Below are 22,500 nucleotides of genomic sequence, written 5' to 3' on the forward strand. Positions count from 1 at the left end.
GTAAGCAAAATGAATATAAGGAAAAAGAACAAAAATATGAACAAACGACTTCAATTAATACAAGACAATGGGTATATTTTTTTTCACTCATGAGGAAAAACAAAGAGAATATTCAAAACGTGCATTATATCACATCTGGTTCAATTCATGTTTACTTCCTGTTCATTTCCGGTTTCACTTTAATTTACAAGATATCTAATTCGTGTTCATATACTTTCTCTTCTTTTACTGTTCCATTCCTACTAAAAACAAGATTAATTTATGTTTCTTCGTGTTTATTGTCTGTTTCATTCCTGTATATGACGGGTTTAATTGATTTTTGTACACTTCTTCATGTACTGGTTTCTTTTTTGTTTTATATCTGTTTCAATCCTCTGTACAATGTGTTTAGTTAATGTTTGCACACTTCCTCTTCATTTACGGGATCATATTCCTATTTACAACTGGTTCCATTTATGTTTCTTCTTTACTTCCTCTCTCCTCTCTCTCTCTTTTCATTATTGTTTATCATCTAGTTCATTTTCCTTTCCTCTTTGTTTATATACGGTTTCATTTCTCTTCACAACTGGTTTCAATCTTTTTTTACAGTAAGGGAGGCAGCTTATGGACAAAGAAAAACAACAACAACAAAATAGAACAGCCCACAATACGCAACTTCGACAAAAGAGAAAGAGAGGCCAAAAGAAAGGTCAGGTTCTGCTGGCGAGGTGCCTTGATGCTCTCCTCTTGTTTATTATTCCTTGTTTACTGTTTATTTCATTCTTGTTTACCATCTGTTTAATTCACGTTCATCTCAGTCAGTTTCGGGTGGAGGAGATGTCTTGATACTCTCTTGTTTATCATTCCTTGTTTATTGTTTGTTTCATTCTTGTTTACCATCTGTTTAATTCACGTTCATCTCAGTCAGTTTCGGGTGGAGAGGCGTCTTGATACTCTCTTGTTTATCATTCCTTGTTTATTGTTTGTCTCATTCTTGTTTACCATCTGATTTATTCACGTTCATCTCAGTCAGTTTCGGGTGGAGAGGCGTCTTGATACTCTCTTGTTTATCACTCCTTGTTTACATTTGGTTATATTCTTGTTTACCATCTGTTTAATTTGTGTTTCCTTTCTGTTTGTTCCCCTCAACGGCTGACAGGGATGAGGATGAGGAAGATTCGCGTGTATTTATGTTGAACAATTTCCAGGTACGAAGACAAACAGGAGTGAGACGCGTCTGTTTCCTGTTATTGTGTACCCCTGCGTGTGTGTGTGCATGTGTATGTGTGTGTGTGTGTGTGTGTGTGTGTGTGTGTGTGTGTGTGTGTGTGTGTTCGTTCCGCCAGCTTCTGATTAACTCTGGCCCGTGTTTGTTGTTGTTGTTGTTGTTGTTGTTGTTGTTGTTGTTGAGTTGGAGGAGGAGGAGGAGGAGGAGGAGAAGCTGTATTAGTCTTGGTCACAGCTCTTCCTCCTTTGCCTCCTCCTCCTCCTCCTCCTCTTCATCTTCTTACCCTTCTTTCATCTTCCTCCTCTTCTTGCCTCCACTAAAATTGATAACAACAGCTGACCAAACGAGAGAGAGAGAGAGAGAGAGAGAGAGAGAGAGAGAGAGAGAGAGAGAGAGAGAGAGAGAGAGAGAGAGAGAGAGAGAGAGAGAGAGAGAGAGAGAGAGAGGGCTACTAGTCAAACAAATCGATAAAGAGGACTTCTGTGTTCCCTAAGAAAGAGGAAGAGACGGACAGGCAAGTTTTCTCTTCTCCTCTTCTCTTCTTCTTCCTCTTAGCTCTTCTTCACTAATACAGAGGCAAGTTTTTCTCCTCTCCGCTCCTTTACTCTTCTTTTTCTATCACATCTTTCATCATTTATGTACCTTTTTCTCTTCTCTTCTCTTCTCTGTCTCCTATTTTCTAATATGAACAACCTTTTCTCTTCCTCCCCTTTTCTTCTTATCTTCTCTTCATCAACTGATAAGCAAATTTCTCTTTATTTTCTTTTCCTATTATCTCTTCTACCTCAATATAGCAATTTTCTCTACTTTTCCTTTTCTTTCAAGTTTTTTATCTCTTCATTCAGCAATCAAGTGACGTTTCTATTCTCTTCTCCTTCTCTCCTCTTCTTTCTTTTATCTCTTATTCACTGACACAGAGGTAAGTTTTTCTCCTCTTCGCTTCTCTATTCCTTCTTTTTATATTACATCCATCACCATATATGCAGTTTTTCTCTTCTCTTCTCTTCTTTTCACCTGTCCATCAACATATAACTTGCTTTTCTCTTCTCCTTCACTTCTCTTCTCTTGTTTTAATCCCCCACTCTTCAACATGTAAGCAATTCCATATAAGTATTTTTCTCTTCTTTTCTCCTCTCCATCAACATATACACAAGCTTTTCTCTTCTTCACTTCTCTTCTTTTTACCTCCTATTCCTCAACATGCAAGTAACCATTTTCTCTTCTTTCTCCTCTTCTTGTTATCGCCTCTTATTCAACATATCAACCTTCTTTTCTCTTCTTCTTCTTCACTTCTCTTTTAATCTCCTAGTCTTCAACATGTAAGCAACCCTTTTCTCTTCTTTCTCCTCTTCTTTCTCGTTATCGCCTCTCATTCAACATATCAACCTTCTTTTCTCTTCTCCTTCTTCACTTCTCTTTTAATCTCCTAGTCTTCAACATGTAAGCAACCCTTTTCTCTTCTTCTCTCCTCTTCTTTTGTCCATCAACATGTTTACAATCTTTTCTCTTGTCTTCTTCAACCAATATGTGAATTTTCCCTCGCTTTCTCTTCTCATTATTAGCTCTTATGTATCGCTATAGCAATTTCATCTTCTCTTTTTTTCCCTTTTTAATCTCTTCAACAAACAAGTAACGATTCTCTTCTCTCATTCCCTTTTCCTCCTCCTCCTCCTCCTCCTCTTCAGAATTTTAATTCATCATGAAATTATCTTGTTTTCCTCGTCTCAACCTCTAATCTTCCCCAAAATAGGGCACATTTTTTTTCTCTTCATTGGTCTTTTAAACCCCATATCCACGATCGAAAAAAAAGGTATCTCAATCTCTCTTCACTTCTCTTCAGCTTTTCACATATCTACCCCCAAATAAGATATGTTTCTGGTTTCTCTTCATCAATCTCCTCCTTCCTCTTTCTCATCTCCTTCACTTCTCTTCTTTTGTTTTAATCCCTTACTCTTCAACATGTAAGCAATTCCATATAAGTATCTTTATCTTCTTTTCTTCTCTCCATCAACAAATATACAAGCTTTTCTCTTCTTCACTTATTTTCTTTTGATTTAACTCATTATCAGCGCGCGAAAAAAAGCAGGTATCCCAATCTTTCTCTACTCATCCATTTTCAAACTCATAACTACTAACAAAAGAAGTAGATTTTCCTCCCACTCTCTCCTTCTTCACTTCTCATACTCTATAATTTTCTCTTCTCATTCATTTTCTAAACCCATATCTACTATAAAAGAAGCAAGGTTTTCTTCCACTCTCTCTCTCTCTCTTCTTTCCTCTTCCTCCTCCTCCACCTTTACTCCACCTTTTCAATCCATCAAGGCGAGAAGGAGAGGGAGGGAGTCGTGTCCAAGGCGAGCAAGACTTAAGAGGAGAAACACACGAGATTAATTTATCCAGGCGGGCGAGAGAAACACAGAACACCGAGCAAACACCCACACAACACAAAGGAGGAGGAGGAGGAGGAGGAGGAGGAGGAGGAGGAGGAGGAAGAAGAAGAAGGAGGATTTATTAACTTAGACCTCAGCAGTAAGCAATCTTCGTGTTATAGGCAAAGAAGAAGAACAGAAAAAAACCCCCACCACATTCGGAGGAGAAACCAAACGGGGAAAAAACGAAACACACACACACACACACGAGAGCGAGAGCGAGAGCGAGAGAGAGAGAGAGAGAGAGAGAGAGAGAGAGAGAGAGAGAGAGAGAGAGAGAGAGAGAGAGAGAGAGAGAGAGAGAGAGAGAGAGAGAGAGAGAGAGAGAGAGAGAGAGGAAAAGAACAGTGAAAGAACCCTAACTTTCCTCTTTCTCGGGATATTCAAACAAGGAGGAAGGAGGAGAAGAAGGAGGAGGAGGAGAGGAAGGAAGGAAGAAGGAGGAGGAGGAGGAGGAGGCAGGAGGCAGGAGAAGCACGAAGAAGACGGAGGAAGGAAGCAAGGAGGAGGCGCAGGAAGAAGAAGAGAGAGGAAGGGGAACAAAAATATAAATAAAGAATGATGTAAGACGAGAAGGCTGCTGGTTTAAGATGTTGTGTGTCTTGTAAGCATCCATTAATGAAAAACAAACCGGCCTCTAATGGAATCTCAGCTGGAGGTGCGTTATAGCCCAACTTTTATTTCGCTTGTAACATTCCGCCTTAATTAGAGCTATGATAGGTAAACTCCACCTGATCCACGCCGCTCCCTTTTACGGCGGCTGAGTGGCTGAGTGAGTGAGTGAGTGAGAGTGAGTGAGTAAGATAATTGAAGAAGGGATGGACTGGAGGAAGAAAAACGTTATGGAATGAGTGAGTGAGTGAGTAAGATAATTGAAGAAGGGATGGACAGAAGGAAGAAAAACGTTATGGAATGAGTGAGTGAGTGAGTGAGCGTGTGAGTGAGTAAGGTAATGGAGGAAGGGATGGACTGAAGGAAGAAAAACGTTGAGGGGTGAGTGAGTGTGTGTGAGTGAGTGGGTAAGTGAGTAAGATAATTGAGGAAGGGATGGATTGGAGGCAGAAAAACGTTATAGAGTGAGTTTGTGAGTGTGTGAGTGAGTGAAGGAGGGATGAAGGGACGAAGGAAGGAGGGAGGGAAAGAAGAAATGGAAGAAGAAAGTAATGGTGAGAGTGAGTGAAGGAAGTAGAGGAAGAAAATGAAGGAAAGGAGGGAAGGAAGAAGAAAGAGAGGGAGTGAATGCATTAAGGACGGAGAAAGGGATATATTGAGAGAGTGAATGAAGGAGGGAAGGAAAGAAGGAGTGAAGGAAGGACGCAGAAGTGAATGGCGTGTGAGAATGAGAGAGAAAAGTGTTGGAGTGCGTGTGAGTGAGAGAGGAAATGAGAAAGTGTGTGATGAATGAACGAGTTTGAGAGTGAGTGAGAGACTGAGTGAGGGAGGAAATGAATAAGTGAGTGAGTGAATGAACTTAAGTGAGTGAGGAAGGGAAGGAAAAAGAAAGGGAATGAATGAGTGTGAGAGAGATTTCGTGAGTGAGTGTGTTAGGATGAAAGGGAAGGAAGGAGTAAGAAAGGACGTGTAGGAGATAACAAATGAATGAGTGAGTGAGTGAGTGAGTGAATGAATGAAATGAGTGAGTGAGTGAGTGAGTGTTTAATTTCATACTTTTTTGCACTTTTGTTTTTTTAAGTGTTCCATGGGTGACTGTGCTTTCCTTATAGGTGCGGGTGCGCAGGTGTGGTTCAGGGGGGGGGGGGGGGGGTCAACACACCTGGCCTAATTAATGGACAGGTGTGATACAGGTAAGAGGTGACAGGTGACCAAGGTGACCATCTCTTAATTGATTGTGACTGGCGCAGGTAGACTATTGTACTCCAACACACACACACACACACACACACACACACACACACACACATTAGGGTAAACCGATGACAGGAAAAAAAGGTCGAAAAACAAGCAGCGATAGAATGCAAACAACGCGAGGCAAACGTTGACTTAAAATTAGGAGAATCAAACAAAAAAAAGAAGCGAAGGGAAAACGAGGAGGAAAAAAAAAGAAAACAAATACATAGACAGATTGACAGACAGACGAACAGACAGACAGAGATAGACGGAAAGGATTACAGTTGCCCGGATGAAGAACAACAAACAAACGAAAAACTGAATGAACGTAAACAGGAAAGGACACACACACACACACACACACACACACACACACACACACACACACACACACACACACACACACACACACACACAGGACAGACAAACACACAAGCCGGAAGGAAAAACCAACAAACCAACACACCACCGTCTGAGCGAGGAAGAGGAGGAGGAGGAGGAGGAGGAAGAAGCAAACGAAGATGATGAAGAGGAAGAGGAGGACACAGGAGGGAAGAAAGGAAAAAAAAAATACTCAAACTTCAATTAAAAACCCAAAACACAATACACTCCTCTTCCAATCCATGTTTTTTTTCCTCTTCTCTTCCTCCTCTTAAATTTCCTCTCCTTCCTCCTCCTCCTTCTTCGTCTTTTTCCTTTACTCTTTTTCTTCAACCATTTCCCTTCTTCCTTTTCTCTTCCTTTTTCCTTCTTCTTTGCTTCCCCTTCTTCTTTCTCCTCTTCCTTCTTCTTCATTCTTTTCCTCTCATTCTTTTTCTTCATCAATCCAGTGTCAAATTGAACCCTTCCCTTTATCAAAACTCTCCCTTCTTCCTTTTCGCTGCCGTTTTCTTTCTTCTTTTCTTCTCCTTCTTCTTTCTCCTCTTCCTTCTTCTTCATCCTTTTCTTCTAATTCTTTTTCTTCAAACCAATGTCAAATTCTTCAGTCATTTCCTTTACCAAAACTCTCCCTCCTTCCTCCTTCACCTTCCTTTTTCTTTTGTTCTTGTCGTTCACATCACCAATGTCTAACAAATTCTCCAACCATTCCCTTTACTAAGACTCTCTCTTCTCTTTTGCTCTTCATCCCTCTCCTCTCCCTTCTCCCTCATCCTCTTCTCCCTTCATTCTTTCCCTTCACTACATCTTTGTCAAATTCTCCACTCGTTCCCTTCACTTATACCCTCTCGTCTCTTCCCCTTCCCTTCTCCTCTCCCTTTCCCCCCCTCATCCTCCTCTTTCATCATCTATTTTCATCCTTTCTCTTCACCACACCAATCCCCCTTCTCTCGCCAATACCCTCATTCTCCTCCCCTCTTCCTCTCTCACTTTCTTCCTTCTTTCCCTTCTGATCCTCCTCTCCCATCATCTATTTTCATTTATTCTCTTCAAACCAATGTCTAGCACCTCCCTTCTGCCTTTCTTCCTCGCCCTCCTCTCTTCCCCCTTCCCCCTCCCCCCCCTCCCAGCATCCGTCGCGGGCTGATAAGTGATGAAGCGTTTCCTCAAAGTGGCCTCAAGAGTGATTTGTGAATCTTATTACTACAAACTGGGTATTAGTCTTGCCTGTCTGTAATTTCCACAATTTATTAACTCGTAACTCCCTCACCCGCTTCCTCTTTAGCGTTCCTGGACATCTTCCTACCCCCCCCCCCTCGACCCCCCCATCACTCTCCCTCACTCCTCTCCCTCGATTTACCTTGTCAGCCAAACCACGCCCACTCACCCACGCATAGTCTTTCACCCATGCCACCCACACACACACACAAACACACACCTGTCGCTTCACACCTACGCCTAAAAACTTCACTTCACACCTTATACCTGGTCCTAAATCCTCACCTCCTCATACTGTGCCTTTCACACCTTGCATCCCTCACCTACACACACAGGTAAGTCTCGTGTACAGGTGTGAGGTGAAGAAGTACATATAATAATGAAAACTTACCTGCCTGAGTTTACCTGTGTTATTTTCGCTCAGGTGTTCAGGAGTTAATTATGAGTCCAGGATGAAGGTAATGATGCTGTGGATCGTAAGAGGGGAAAAGAGGAGGAAGAGGAAGAGAAAACGATAACGAGGAGAAACAAGAGATGAGCCGTGAATGAGGGTGCACAGAGAGAGAGAGAAAGAGAGCGAGCGAGAGAGAGAGAGAGAGAGAGAGAGAGAGAGAGAGAGAGAGAGAGAGAGAGAGAGAGAGAGAGAGAGAGAGAGAGAGAGAGAGAGAGAGAGAGAGAGAGAGAGAGAGAGAGAGCGAGAGAGAGAGAGAGAGAGAGAGAGAGAGAGAGAGGGGGGAAGTAGGAGGGGGCCCGCGGACCACTCAATTCCTTAATCCTTGCTAAACATAACCTTGCACGGAAGAACCAGGTGAAACGCCAACCAGGTGAGAGGCAGGTGAGAAAGGTAAACAAAAGACAAACAAGAAAACAACGATGGCGCATGACCGGCTTAAGAAAATGCAGGAAAAAGGAAATGAAGAGGGAAAGTGAGTGTTTGTGTGTGTCAGGGAAGAAATTGGAGAGAGAGAGAGAGAGAGAGAGAGAGAGAGAGAGAGAGAGAGAGAGAGAGAGAGAGAGAGAGAGAGAGAGAGAGAGAGAGAGAGAGAGAGAGAGAGAGAGAGAGAGAGAGAGAGAGAGAGAGAGAGAGAGAGAGAGAGAGAGAGAGAGAGAGAGAGAGAGAGAGAGAGAGATGAGTGGTTGTTAATAAAAATGTATAATAAGGAAAATGAATGAGCGTGATGAAGAAAGTGAAAAAAAGTAGAGAAAAAAAATTGTAAAGGGAAAATAATTAAATAAGAATAAAATTAAGTGAAGAAAATATATAAAAAAATGAAATAAAGAAAATGAATTAACAAAGCTGATACATAAAAATAATTAGAAGAAAATAAAGAAAGAAAACACTAACATGAAAACGTAGAAACACAGGTACAAAAATAAAATATAAAAAGGAATCAAACTTAACGTCAAAAAAAAAAAAAAAATTATAAGGAAGAACAACAATATCATAAAAGACAAGCGACGAAAACAAAGCAAAAAACAAAACAAAACAAAAAGAAGAAACACAATGCAACACTTTCACTGGACCTCCGAAGGACACGAACACACACACACACACAAAAAAAAAGCGAAGCGAATTGAAAACAACATCAAAAGCGAAAATGACGGCGGCGGCGAAAACAACAACAACAACAACAACAGCAACGAGAACAACAACAACAACAACAACAACAACAACAACAGCAACGAGAACAACAACAACAACATCAGCACCACAACAACAAAGGAGAAAGGGAGAGAGAGGAAGGAAAAAGTGAAAACAAGGAGGAAGAAGAGGAGGAGAAGAAAACAACACCAGGAAATGAGATCTAGAAGAGAACAGCAAAATAAAGCCTTGAAAAATAAGTCGTGATATAAACAACAACAAAGGGTGAAGGAGAAACAACAACAACAACAACAGGGAGGAGGAGGAGGAGGAGGAGGAGGAGGAGGAGGAAATGAGGAGAGGAAGGGAAGGAAGGAGGAGGAGAAAGAGTAAGGATGAGTAAGAGAAAAATGAAGAAGAAAGAGGAAGAGAAGGAAAGAGAACAATGAGCAAAAAGGAAGAAGAAACGATGAGGAAAGAGAAGGAAGGAGGAGGAGGAAAACTAAGGAAGAATAGAAGGAAAAGGAAGAATAAAAGAGGAGGAAGAGAAGAAGGAGGAGGAAAGCAGAAAGGATGATAAGAAGGAAGAAGAAACGATGAGCAAGGGAGGGGGAGGAATAAAGTAGGAATTGGAAGAAACAATGAGGAAGAGAAGGAAGAGGAAGGGAGGAGGAAAAGGGAAAAGAAAAGATGAGGAAGAGAAGGAAAAGGAAGAAAGAGGAAAAGGAAGAAGAAATAAAGGGGAAGGGAAGGAAGAGGAAAAAAGGAGGAAAAGGAGGAAGAAACAATGAGAAAGAGAAGGAAGAGGAAGATGGGAGAAAAAAAGAAAGAAGAAGGAGGAAGAGAAAGAGGGGGAAGAACGGAGGGAAGGAAAAAGGAAGATGAGGAAAAGGAAGAGGAACAAAGAAGAAAAAGAAAGGAAATATGAGGAAGAGAAGGAGGAGTGAGAAAGGAGGAAAAGGAGGAAGAAAATATAAGGAAGAAAAGGAGGAGGGAGAAAAGGAAACAGACTAAGATGACCACGAACGAAAAAAAATAACAACCATAAAACCAAAAGAAAACGAAAGAAAAGAAGAGAAAACAAAACAGAGAAAGAAGAAAACAAGAAGCAGAAAAGAAAACAAACAAACAATGAGGAGGAGGAGGAGGAGGAGGAGGAGGAGGAGGAGGAAAGAAAACAGAAATAGGGGAGAGGGGAGGAGATGAGGGGAGGGTTGGATCAAGGAGGAGGAGGAGGAGGAGGAGAAAGGAAGGAAGCTGAGGAGGAGAGGAGGAGGAGGAGGAGGAGGAGGAGGACACTGAGAGAGAGAGAGAGAGAGAGAGAGAGAGAGAGAGAGAGAGAGAGAGAGAGAGAGAGAGAGAGAGAGAGAGAGAGAGAGAGAGAGAGAGAGAGAGAGAGAAGGAGACGTGATTAGCTCGTAGTGATTAGGTATGTAAATTAATGTTAAGTCGATCAAACTCCATTCCCTGCCGCCTCGCAACACTTGGAAGCGTCTTAAGGCCTCCAGTAATTAGGGTCAAAATGGCTTGGCCGCGTCGCTCAGGGCTCAAGAAAGGGCTAATCCACCCTGATCAGCCCCTAAGGCCTTGTGACGGGAGGCTGCAAGGGTGAGGATACCGTGTAATGTATCTTATCCGGCAAAATACACGACTGTTAACCTCTCTCTCTCTCTCTCTCTGTTTTGCGCTCTTAATTCCTTTTTTTTCCATTGTTTTCGTTTTCGTTCGTGCAAAAAAGAAAAAAATGGCAAGAAAAGGAAGAGAAAAGAAATGATGATGATGGTGATGATGATGATGATGATGATGATGAAGACCTAAAAAATAATAACAAAAATAATCCACATCTTCAAAACGAGACTAACCGAAAAAAAAAAAAACAGGAAGAAAAATAAACCCAATCAACATTTTCCTTCTCTCCCTCCTCCTCCTCCTCCTCCTCCTCCTTCTCCTCCTCCTCCTCCTCCTTCTCCTCCTCCTCCTCCTCTTCCAGCCTACGATCCGTCCCGGCTTTGAATATTCGGTCGCTGCCAAGTGAAGCTTCAAGACTTTGTTAAACCTCTCCGCGCGGCGTCTGGGGCAGAATACAATATTGGAGGCCATCTTGGGGGGGAGGGGGGAGAGGAGGGGGAGGGGGTAAGGAGGGGGGAGGGGAGGGCCGCATTTCGAGGGTCCAAAGCGAGTGAAAAAAAAATATAAATGTCTAAAGATCGAGAGGAAAATACGTAGCGATTGTGTGGTTTGTTTCGCTAAATGTCGACCCAAAAGGAACCACGGGAGGGATTTCTACTAGGATGGTTTGTGATGTGGAGGGGAGTGCTTTGAATCCCTGTTATCTTATTCTCTCTTGTATTTCCTATCCTTCTCCTTTTCTCTCACTGCCGGTTTTTGTTCTAATCCTACATCCCCTAATTCTTTTTTCCTTGCTTGTTCATTTTTTGTCTCTTTGATTCTATTTCTCTCTTTTCCTTCAGATATTCCTATTTTCTTTTTTACGAGTATCCTCTAATTCCTTATTCCTATCTTGTTATCTTTTTGTCTTTTTTGATTATATTTCTTTCTCTTTTTTCCTTCAGATATTCCTCTTTTCTCTTTTTATTCTCTTATTCATCTTCTTTCCTCTTCTCTCTTTCCTATTTCCACTTTTCTGATCCACCAATCCCTTTTTTTTTTGTTTATTCTTCTCTTACTACAACTCATTCATTCCGTTCTCCCTCCCTCCTTCCCCTCCTCTTTCTCTCTTCCTCTGGTCTTGGTCGTAATTGGAGAGAGGAAGAGGAGGGGAAGGAGGGAGGAGGAGAGGAGTGGTGGGGAGGGGGAGGGAGGATATATGGTTACTTTGCTTAGTACAACTTCGCCTTTAGTCTTTATTTTTCCTTCTCTCTTTCTTTTTTATTGCATCATTCCTGTTTCGTGTTGCTCGTAAAGTCACAAGGTAAGTAAATAAATAAGTCAGGTGTGTTATTTTGTTTGTTCTTAAATTTACTGTGTTCTTTATTGTGTTAACCCTTTCTTCTTGTTCTCTTCACAGGTATAAAAAATATATAAAGGTGAGAAAATATTGGTACTCAGGTAAGAAGTTAATTAGTTATGACACACCTTTGACACCTGTGGGAACGGTGGTGGTGGTGGTGGTGGTGGTGGTGAGGTAAATACTGTTGTTGTTGCTGTTGCTGTCGTTGTTGTTGATGATGGTGATGGTTGTGGTATTGATGGTGGTGGTGGTGATGGTGGTGGTGATGATGGTGGTGATGTTGGTGATGGTGGTGATGATGGTGATAGTGATGATGATGGTGGTGATGGTGATGGTGATAGTGATGATGATGGTGGTGATGATGGTGGTGGTATTGATGGTGGTGATGGTGGTGGAGGTGCAGGAGTGTGTTTAGTTCTTCTTTTGTTTGTTAGTTCCTTTGCGTGTCAGTCAATCTTGCATGCGGGTACGTTGTGTGTGTGTGTGTGTGTGTGTGTGTGTGTGTGTGTGTGTGTGTGTGTGTGTGTGTGTGTGTACTTTTATCTTTCCTCCTAAGCTCACAAGGAAAATAAGTGAATAAGTGAATGAATGAGGAATAGATTAAATAGAATAACCCCCCCCCCCTCTTATCCTTCCCAATCTCTACCCTTATTCCTCCTCTTTCCTTTTCCTCTTCCTCTTTTTTCCTTCCCCACTTTCCTCTTCCCTTTAGTACAGCATAACATCGCATAGTTTAATCACATCTCCTCTCCTTCCTCCCTTCCTCTACCCTTCTTTGCTTCTCCTTTCCCCTCTCCAAAGCCCTATCTCCCTCTCCCCTCTTCCCCTTCTACATCTTCCCCACTTCTATCTTCCATATTCCTCTTTGCCTTTGTACAGCATAAAATAGCATAGTTTAATCATACCTCCTCTCCTTCCTCCCTTCCTCTTCCTTTCTTTGCTACCCCTTCATCACTTCTCTCTACTCCTCCTCCTCCCCCTCTCTGCCCCCTCCCCCCCCCTCCGTGACAAGCCATGCATTACACTGTCCAAGCCGCTGCAGACATTCATTCCCCTCCTCATGTCCGCTCACGCCTCACCTGGTCACACACACACACACACACACACACACACATATACACACACACACACACACATGTTCATCAGTCACTGCAACCTACGTATAACTTCACATTACTACTACTACTGCTACCACTACTACTACTACTATTACTACTACTACTACTACTAAGACAATCAAATCAGGTGTTCACAGGTAAGATCTTTAAACTGCACAGGTAATGAAATAAAAAAAAAGAGCGAGCGAGAGAGAGAGAGAGAGAGAGAGAGAGAGAGAGAGAGAGAGAGAGAGAGAGAGAGAGAGAGAGAGAGAGAGAGAGAGAGAGAGAGAGAGAGAGAGAGAGAGAGAGAGAGAGAGAGAGAATGATAAAAAATAGGCCTCCGATCATTTGGTATTCAGCATAATGAGGAATGGCGAGCAGTGAGGCAGTGAGGGCCCCGGGCGTGTCCTGTGTGGCGATGCTCACCTCTGTAAACACCGCCACCACCACCACCACCACCATCACCACCACCACCACCACTCTCAACACTGTCATTCCCATCTCAACCTTCACCATTATTTCCATCATCACCACCATTATTTCCATCATCACCACCACCACTACTGCCAACTTTACCTTCACCACTATTTCCATCACTATCAACTCTATCATCATCATCATCATCATCATTATCACCAGCATTATTTTTTATTAACACATTTCTCAGTTTTGATTTTCTCTCATATTTTCTAATTCCTTCTTTATTTATTTCTCCTCATTCTCTTTTTCTTCTCCTTTTCTTACTCCTTTTTCTCTATAAATATTTCCACTACAGTGAGAAAGAGAGAGAGAGAGAGAGAGAGAGAGAGAGAGAGAGAGAGAGAGAGAGAGAGAGAGAGAGAGAGAGAGAGAGAGAGAGAGAGAGAGAGAGAGAGAGAGAGAGAGAGAGCTAAAAAGTTCAAATAGGAATACCCCTCCCCCAAAACACACACCCACACACACACACACACACACACACACACAAGGCCACAAACACAACAACTTACGCCCGCAACTGCAACAACAACAACAATAAAGGAAAAAATAAGACTCCACACTGCGACCCGGAATTAAGAAGGACTGCTAAGGGAGTACATTGGCGAGGCTGATGAAGGGAGAGGAGGAGGAGGAAGAGGAAGAGGAGGAGGAGGAGGAGGAGAGATGATGACTATTATGAGAGAAGAAAGAAGAGTAGGATATTAAGAGGAAAGAGAGATGGAGGAAAGGAGAAAAATAAAGTAGGGTGAAAAAGGGGATGGAAGAAGAAAGAAAAGGCAGAGAAGGAAAGAAGAAAAGGAAATAATGGAGAAAAGAAGGAAAGTTAGCGGCGAGAAGGAAGGAAAGGATGGAGAGAAGTTAGAAAATAATAGAAAATAAAGAAAGGTGAAAGAAAACGTAGAAGAGGATAGAGTAAAGAAAGACTAAATAAAAAAGGAAATAAAGAAGAGAAAAGAAGAAAAAAAGAGAGGGGAGGGTGAGAGGGAAGAAGAGGATGAAAACAAAAATGAAAATGATAAAAGATAAAAAAAGGAGAAAGGGAAAAAGACAAAAATAGACTAAATACAAAAGAGAAAAAGGAAGAAAATGAAAAGACAAAGAAAATCACAAAAAAAACAAAGAAGGGAAGAAGGAAGGACGAAGCAAAACAAGACAAAGAAAAAAACAAAAACAAAAATGGGAAGACGGAATAAAACAAAAGAAAACTAAAGAAGCGAAGGAGGAAGGAAGAAGTGAAACATGACAAAGAAGAAGGTGACACGGGGAGGAGGAAGGGATAAACGAGGAACCGAAGCAAAGTTGAAGGAGGGAAGTTGAGGCTAAGGAGAGGAGAGAGTTGAGAAATAGGAAGACTACGAAAGACTTAAGAGGAGAATAAACGAAGAGGGAAGAGGAGAGGTACTAGAAGAACAAACAAGAGAGGGAATGAGAAAGAGGGTGGCGAAGGAGGGAGAAGGAAAATCAGACGAGAGGAGAAAGCAAGGAAGCAAGCAAGGAAGGAAGGGAAGGAGTTAGGAGGAAAGGAGGAACTGAAGAAACACATAAGAGCACATATTTAAACAAAACAAAACAGAGGAGAAGAGGGAAGGAGAAGGAGGAAGAAGAGGACTTGAAGAAGAGATAAGAAGACGAACGGAGGAGAAGGAAGAGGAAGGAGAAACATGAAAGAGCAGGCAACAGTAGGGCTTTTGGCTTATACTGAAGAGGAAGAGGAAGAGGAGGAGGAGGAGGAGGAGGAGGAGAAGGACCTTGCATAATCATCGTTGTCATTGGCGTTGTCATCGAGGAATGGAGAAGATAACAGGACGAAGAGGAAGAAGAGGAGGAGGAGGAGGAGGAGGAGGAGGAGGAGGAGGAGGAAGATGAGAATGAAAAAGACCTAGAATCATCGTCGTTATCATAGACATTGAAGAAAGAAGAACAAAAACAGGAAGGAAGAAAAAGAGGCAGAGGAGGAGGAAGATGAAAGAAGAGGTGGAGAAGGAGAGACAAGGACGAGGTGAAGGAGGAAGAGGAGGAGAAGGAGGACAAGGAGGAAGATGAAGGGGAGGAGGACAACGAGGAGCAGAGGGAAGAAGAGATGAAAAAAAAACAAGGAGGAGGAGGAGGAGGAGGAGGGAAAAGGAAGACAAGGACGAGAAGGAGGAGGAGGACGAGGAGGAGGAGGAGGAGGAAAGGGAGGAAAAGCAGAAGAGGACAAGGACGATAATAGGAGAAGGAAAACAAGGACGAAGAGAATCAAGAGGAGGAAAAAATAATGACGAGGAGGAAGGTGAAGGTGAAGGAGGAGGAAGAGAAAAACAACAACAACAACAACAACAAGGAGGAAGAGGAGGAGCATGAGAAGAAGAAGGAAGCCAAGGAGGATGAGGAGGAGGAGGAGAAATAAGACGAGAAAAAGGAGAAGGAAGACACATACGGGAAGGAGAACATAGAGAAAGAGGAAAATGAAGAGGAGGATGAGGATGAGAACGAGGAAAAAGAAGACTAGATCGAGGTGGAGAAGGAAGACAAGGAGGTGGATGAGGATGAGGAAAACATGTAAGAAGAAGACAAGGAGGAGGTGGAGGCGGAGGCGCGGGAGGGGGCAGGAGGTCGTTAATGATTTGAAGGCGTCGCAGGAGAAGCGCCAACTCAGGTCCCAGGGATTAGGAGTGGAAAGCTACTTAACAAATTTGAATCTCAGATAAACACTAAAAGCTCAGAGGAACATTTCGTCACTAAAAGGATCACTTGAGGAGGAAGAGGAGGAGGAGGAGGAGGAGGAGGAGGAGGAGAATTGAGGGGGGGAAAGGGAGAAGGAAAGATGAGACGGGAGGTAAAACACACACACACACACACACACACACACACACACACACACACACACACACACACACACACACACACTCACACACACACACACAGAAAGGAGAAAACACCGCTATTGTAAAGTATCAAAAGCTGAACATTAACTGGGAAACAAATGCGAGAGAGAGAGAGAGAGAGAGAGAGAGAGAGAGAGAGAGAGAGAGAGAGAGAGAGAGAGAGAGAGAGAGAGAGACCCGGATAATGGAGCAGAGCGAGGCGAGCACAAAGATTACTTAAGACTTTAAACTAATGGTAACTTATTGATCTCAGGCGCCCGTTTTCTTCCCCTTCCAACCCTCGCACCCCCCACTTCGCTAAAACTACCCCCTCCAATACTTACCATTAAACTTTCCCCCTTCACTACTCACTACTACTAACCAATCCTTGCCACTACACTTGACTTACCCCCCCCCCCCCCCCATTCATTACTTGCCACTCCCTACTAGTTTTTCCTATTCCACTAAACAAACATCTTCGTTACTTATTACTGTTTACCACTTCTTACTGCTACAATAAACTCCCCCCCCCCCTTCACTATTACCCACTACAGTATACACTCATCCCCTTCACTATACTGGATTTACACACCTAATACAATACACAGGTTTTCCCCCTTTCATAATCTTAACACACTTCCCACTACGATATATCAAAGTAGTAGTGGTGGTAGTAGTAGTAGTAGTAGTAGTAGTAGTAGTGGTTGTTGTAGTAGTAGTAGCAGTAGTAGTAGTAGTAGCAGTAGTTGTAGTGGTAGTTGTAGTAGTGGCAGTAGTAGTAGTAGTAGTAGTAGTAGTAGTAGTAGTAGTAGTTATTTAGTAAAAGGAAAAAGGGGCAGAAAAACGACTAGGAATGAAATAAAATAAAAAGAAAGAAAGCGAAAAGAAACAAAGATAGCTAAAGAGAAAAAAAGAAGATTATGACGAAGAAACTATAAAGAAAGACTGAAGGAGAAGAACAGAAAGAAGAAGAAAACAAAGAACAACAATAGAGAGAAAAGAAGAAAAAGAATAAAGTACTGAACAGAGAAAAGGAAGATAATGACGAAGAAAACATTAAGAAAGACATAAGGAGGACAAGAACAGGAAAATAAAGAAAAGAAAGAAGAGAACAGAGAGAAAGGAAGAAAAGAAAAAAATACTGATCAGAGAAAAGAAAGATAAGACGAAGAAAACAATAAGAGAGAAAGAAGGAAAATAACAGAAGAAAAGAAGGAGGACAAGAACAGGAAAATAAAGAAAAGAAAGAAGAGAACAGAGAGAAAAGAAGAAAAAGAAAATATACAGAACAGAGAAAAGGATGATTAAGACGAAGAAAGCATTAAGAAAGAAAGAAAACAACAGAAGAAAAGAAAGAAAACAACAGAACAACGAAGCAGCGGAAGAGGAGAAGAGGAGGAGGAGGAGGAAGAGGAGGAGAGAGCGCCATCACCATCACCAAAATAGAACAAAACAAAGAAATTCAGACTCACAGGAAGCGTCTTGCGGCGGGAAGGTAAACAAACACTCGGACGGACGTACCTGAAAAACAAACAAACAAACAAATGAATAAAACAACAGAGAGAGAAAGAGAGAGAGAGGCAATGCGTCAGCCCCCTCCGCCGCCACTCACCAACACAAACAAACAAACAAACAACAAACAACAAGAGGAAAGAAAGAAAAACAACATTAGTCTGTCTGTCCTTCCACTCAGCTCGGAGCTCAAGGAAAATATTTTAATTAATTTATTTATTCGAAGTCTTGCAACAACAACAACAACAACAATAACAACAATAACAACAACAACAACAACTGAGGTAAACATTATAACCTTGTGAACTCCACACAACAACAACAACGATAATAATAATAATAATAATAATAATAATAATAATAATAATAATAATAATAATAATAATAATAATGATAATAATTAACATCAAAGGTATTTATTTCCTCTTCATTAATCACATACAAAAAAAAGAGAGGGAAGACTTATGAAGGGAAGAGATGATGTGAGAATGAGAAGAGGAGGAGGAGGAAGAGGAGGAGGAGGAGGAGGAGGAGACGAGTGTGCTAAGAGACAAGAAGAAGAAGAGGTCGCGAGGGTGTTAAGAAGAGACGAGAAGAGAAGAGACGGAGGCAAGAGGAGCAAGAAGAGGAGTTACGCAAGGACAAGAGGACCCAAGAGGAGGAAGAGGAAGAGGAAGAGTGTCAAGGTATGTATGAACACGTTCCCCCAATACATGACCTTGAACACCTGTATCAGACGTGAGGTGAGGCGGTACAGGTGAGGGAGGGGGAGGGAATTCAATCTTCTTCCTTTCCTTCCTTTTTTCTTACTCTCCTTTCTTTCCTTCTTCTTTGTTCTCTTTTTTCCTTTTTTTATCACTTGTGTTTATAACGTTTGCCTGTCTTTCTTCCTCCTCCTCCTCCTCCTCCTTCTTCTCTTTAGTCTTCCTACATTTTATTCCATTCCTCCTCCTCCGCCTCCTCCCTCTTCCTTTTTTTATTCTCTCTCCTTTCTTTTCTCCTCCTTTTTCTTCTTTTCGTTTTGTTATCATTTCTGCTTGTAACGTTAGCCTGTCTCTTCCTCCTCCTTCTCTTCTCTCTTCTTCTTCTCTCCCGTCTTCCTCCTTTGCTCTCCTTTCCTTCTTTTCTGTCTTCTATTTCTTTTCCTATCCTATCACTTCTGTTTATCCTCCCTCTCTTCCTCTTCCTCCTCCTTCTCTTTCCTCTCCCTCCTTCGCATCCCATTCCTCCTCTTCCTCCTCCCTTCTTTGCCCTTCTGTCTTATCACTGTTATTTTTAAGTCTACCATGCCTCTCTTCTTCCTCCTCCTCCTCCTCCTCCTTTTCTTTCCTCACCCTCCATCCCATCTCAATTCATTCCTCCTCCTCTTCCTCCTCCTCCTCCGACGCCGAACTCGTAAAATCTCACCCCCAGAATCGCGCTACTTGAAGCATTGCCTAAATTCTATAGAGTCGCAGAACATATGAAAAAAAACATAATTTTCATATCAAAAAATTCTTATTCAGATTCGCCTTTGACAGGAGGAAGGAGCCGCCGCGCCGCGCCCGACAAACGCCAACTCAAGATTGAAGTCGAAATAATTTGCAAATGAAAGCGGTCGGATCGTGAATGGATTTGGAAATAAACGTTGAGGGTAAACATGAATTCCCAATCACGGAGGAGGAAATAAAACTGGGGAGGAGGAGGAGGAGGAGGAGGAGGAGGAGGAGGAGGAGGAGGAGGAGGAGACTGCTACTACTAAAGGATCCTGACTTTTATGACTACTGGAAACCGCTTTAATAGAACCCTCCTCCTCCTCCTCTTCTTCCTCCTCCTCCTCCTCCTCTTCTTCCTCCTCCTCCTCGTAAGGGAAAGTTATCAAATAGTGTCACGTTTATTGTTGCCAACACCATCAAACTTCACTGCTGAATAAATGAACAGAATCCGACTCTCTTTCTCTTTCAGCAGCAGGAGGAGGAGAAAGAAGAGAAGGAGGAAGAGGAGGAGGAGGAGGAGGAGGAGGAATAGTGTTGTTGTGTTGCTCCTTTTGTCCTCTGTGACCCTCCTGTGTGAGTGGTGATGTTTGTGTTGCTCGTTTTGTCTTGTTTTGATCTTGTGTGTGTGTGTGTGTGTGTGTGTGTGTGTGTGTGTGTGTGTGTGTGTGTGTGTGTGTGTGTGTGTGTGTGTGTGTGTGTGTGTGTGTGTTGTTCTATTTGGTCTTGTTTGTGTTGCTTTGTGTGTTGCCTCTCCGTCCTTAGCGAGAAAGCGTTAGTGTCTGATACCAAGTTTTGTTTTAATTTTACATGTTTTTCTTTCACTATTATTTTTATGGAGCTGTAATGCGTTTAAGTCTGTCTGTGTGCCTGTTTGCCTGTCTATCTGTCTGTCTAAATCCCTCACACACACACACACACACACACACACACACACACGCACCCACAAAGACAGACAAGTTCCTATGTTAGCCCACGGTCGGCCGCTCCACCACTCCACTCTGCTACACTCCCTTCCTGCTCTCTTGGCGGCCGGCGGAGTGGACTGTGCCATCGACATGTTAAATCAACCCACTTTGAGGCGTCCCTGTTGATGATTTACGCCCCAGGTACGAACGGCAGGCCCAGGCACAGGTGGGGACAGGTGTGCGGAGTCTCGGTGGCTTAGTAAAACAGGTGAGCGGCGTGATAACCTGGAGCTGTTGGTGAAGGCTTTGATACCTTACTTCTGAACTACAGGTCCGTTTCGTGTTTCGCTCTCTCTGTCTCTCTCTCTCTCTCTCTGGCGGGTCCCCTTTCCTCACACACACACACACACACACACACACACACATACAACTTAGCGTGTGTTTAGCTTTCAACCCTCCCTCTCTACCCCCCTTAGCCCCCTCCGCCCCGTCAAAATGAGAAGGTTGCCAAGTCGTGGGTCGCCGCCTCGTCTTCCTTGCGCTAATCAGGCTGCCTCTCCGCCCTAAGTGCCCGCCGCGCCCCTACATTAACAGCCGCCGCCAGTGCCGTCTACCGAGTATTGATTGTCCCCGAAAACCCATCACCCCTACTCGTGCGAACTGGGACTGTCGCCGGAGCAAACTGCTGAGAGGGCGCGCGAGAGGCAGGGAGCGTGAGGGGGGCGAGAGGGAGAGCCCGGGCGGGCGGGCGGGAGGGAGGCAGGAAGGAAGGGCGTCTTTTGCAAAAACTCCGGGGAATATTAATATAATTTGAGGCACGAACGCTGCATTGCGAAACGTCCCCGAACAATTGGGAGCATTTTCCCGTGTGATTACGTTCATTCCATAAGAAATGCCAGATTCCTGCTGAGAATACATTAAGGCAAGTTTATACCAATCAGGACTGTAAATACAATGACGCCTCACCGACAACACTGCAAACTCCGCACTCACGTCTACGCGACTGTCACCTCCGGACATTTTGCAAACCCCACATTAATTTGGCCTCGCCCCGCGCCGAACTCTTCGCTGGGAGGCTTCCGGCGGAGGCGCTGCGTTGTGTGGGTGACAATTCCCGCGATGGACGGGGCCGCGAGTCCTAAAAACGCGGAGAAAAATGGCGCGGCAGACGAGCGCTGGCAACTGGCGTCGTCATAGGTAAACAAAACCTATCAGAAGGGACAACAACGTTACTCTCTCGATGCAACCCACTGCCAGAGGGGCCGCCCGCCGCCCGCCGCGCCAGGCCGGAATGAGCCTCGCGCCCCCCGGCACAAGGGCGATAAAAGGCCCGCCAGGAGTTTATAAATGAGGAACCAAGCGCTCTGTATCGAGTCCATGTGTTGTTTATGCAAGCGATGCTGGTGTCTCCGGTGATTATAAATTGAATTTCGTCGTCTTTCAAAAACCTTCCAAGACTCGGATATTTTTTTTATTTTTCTAAACGGCTTCACCGACTTGACTGATTGTTCAAAGCCGGTCTGTTTTTGTTTTGCTAATTGACGTGGAAAACAGCACCTGCCCCCCACCTGACGCCCCCTCCCCCTCTGTGCCTCTCCTAAAAAGCCCCCCCTCTGCTTTCCCCGCCCCCCATCACCCCCTCCCACTCCTCCTAACCCGGTTTAAACGTTCACCTCGTCAACGTAAGATCGTGTATCGCTAATCAGACGTTCACTTCGCGCCCCACAAGTGAACGTTCATCATTACGGGGCCAAGGAACCCAAGCCCCCTTCCCCCCGCCCCGCCCCGCCCCGCCCGGCTGTCCTTGCTGCCCTGCCGGGAAGATAAACAAACAAGCAAACTGAGAGTAAATAAACAAACAAACAGACAAATAAATGAATATACACAAACAAACATACCTCCGCAGAGACGGGTAGACGGACAGACGGATAGATAGAGAGAGGGGTGGATACATACAGGCTGGGCGAGTGTTTGGGGACAGATAGATAGACAGATAGAAAGATAAATACAGATAGGTGGATAGAGGTGGACAGATTGACAGATGGACAGAAAGGTAAATAGATACACAGACAGGTGGATGAGTGGATAGATAGGTGTGTAGAAACAGTTAGATAGATAGATAGAAAGATAGACAGACAGATAGATAAATACATAGTGGATACAGGTGGAGAGATTGACAGAAAGGTAAATAGATACACAGACAGGTGGATGAGTGGATAGATATGTGTGTAGAAACGGACAGATAGATTGATAGATAGATAGATAGATAGACAGATAAACAAACAGATATGGATATTCGTGGAGTGTCTAGTCAACGTGGGTGTTCTCGTTACCTCCCTCTCACTCAATCCGTCTATCTATTTATCTATCTATCTATCTATCTATCTCAAAATGTCTCAGTGCCAAACCTCGCCGCCAGGGGGACACAAGAGGGAACAGAATCAATAAAAATGTCACCCTTAAAAAAATAATAATAAAAAACGGGGGCGTGAGGTTGGAACGGAGAGGAGGAAAAAAGAAAAACTAATGACAATAATAACAAAAAGTAACAA

At 43.3% G+C, this 22,500-nt stretch overlaps 1 protein-coding gene across 10 annotated transcripts in view; it reads right to left on the minus strand.

Annotated features, from left to right (window-relative positions):
- Positions 1-22,500, minus strand: part of LOC126985418 (forkhead box protein P1-like) — a 483,883-nt gene that overhangs the window by 131,006 nt on the left and 330,377 nt on the right. For all 10 annotated transcript variants that reach the window (XM_050840267.1, XM_050840268.1, XM_050840261.1 and 7 more), the window contains one exon: positions 17,529-17,577. In XM_050840267.1, coding sequence (XP_050696224.1) covers positions 17,529-17,577 — 49 coding nt within the window. The remainder of the gene's footprint in view (positions 1-17,528; positions 17,578-22,500) is intronic.

This window comes from Eriocheir sinensis, chromosome 59 (assembly GCF_024679095.1).
Source record: "Eriocheir sinensis breed Jianghai 21 chromosome 59, ASM2467909v1, whole genome shotgun sequence".
Taxonomy (NCBI): domain Eukaryota; kingdom Metazoa; phylum Arthropoda; class Malacostraca; order Decapoda; family Varunidae; genus Eriocheir; species Eriocheir sinensis.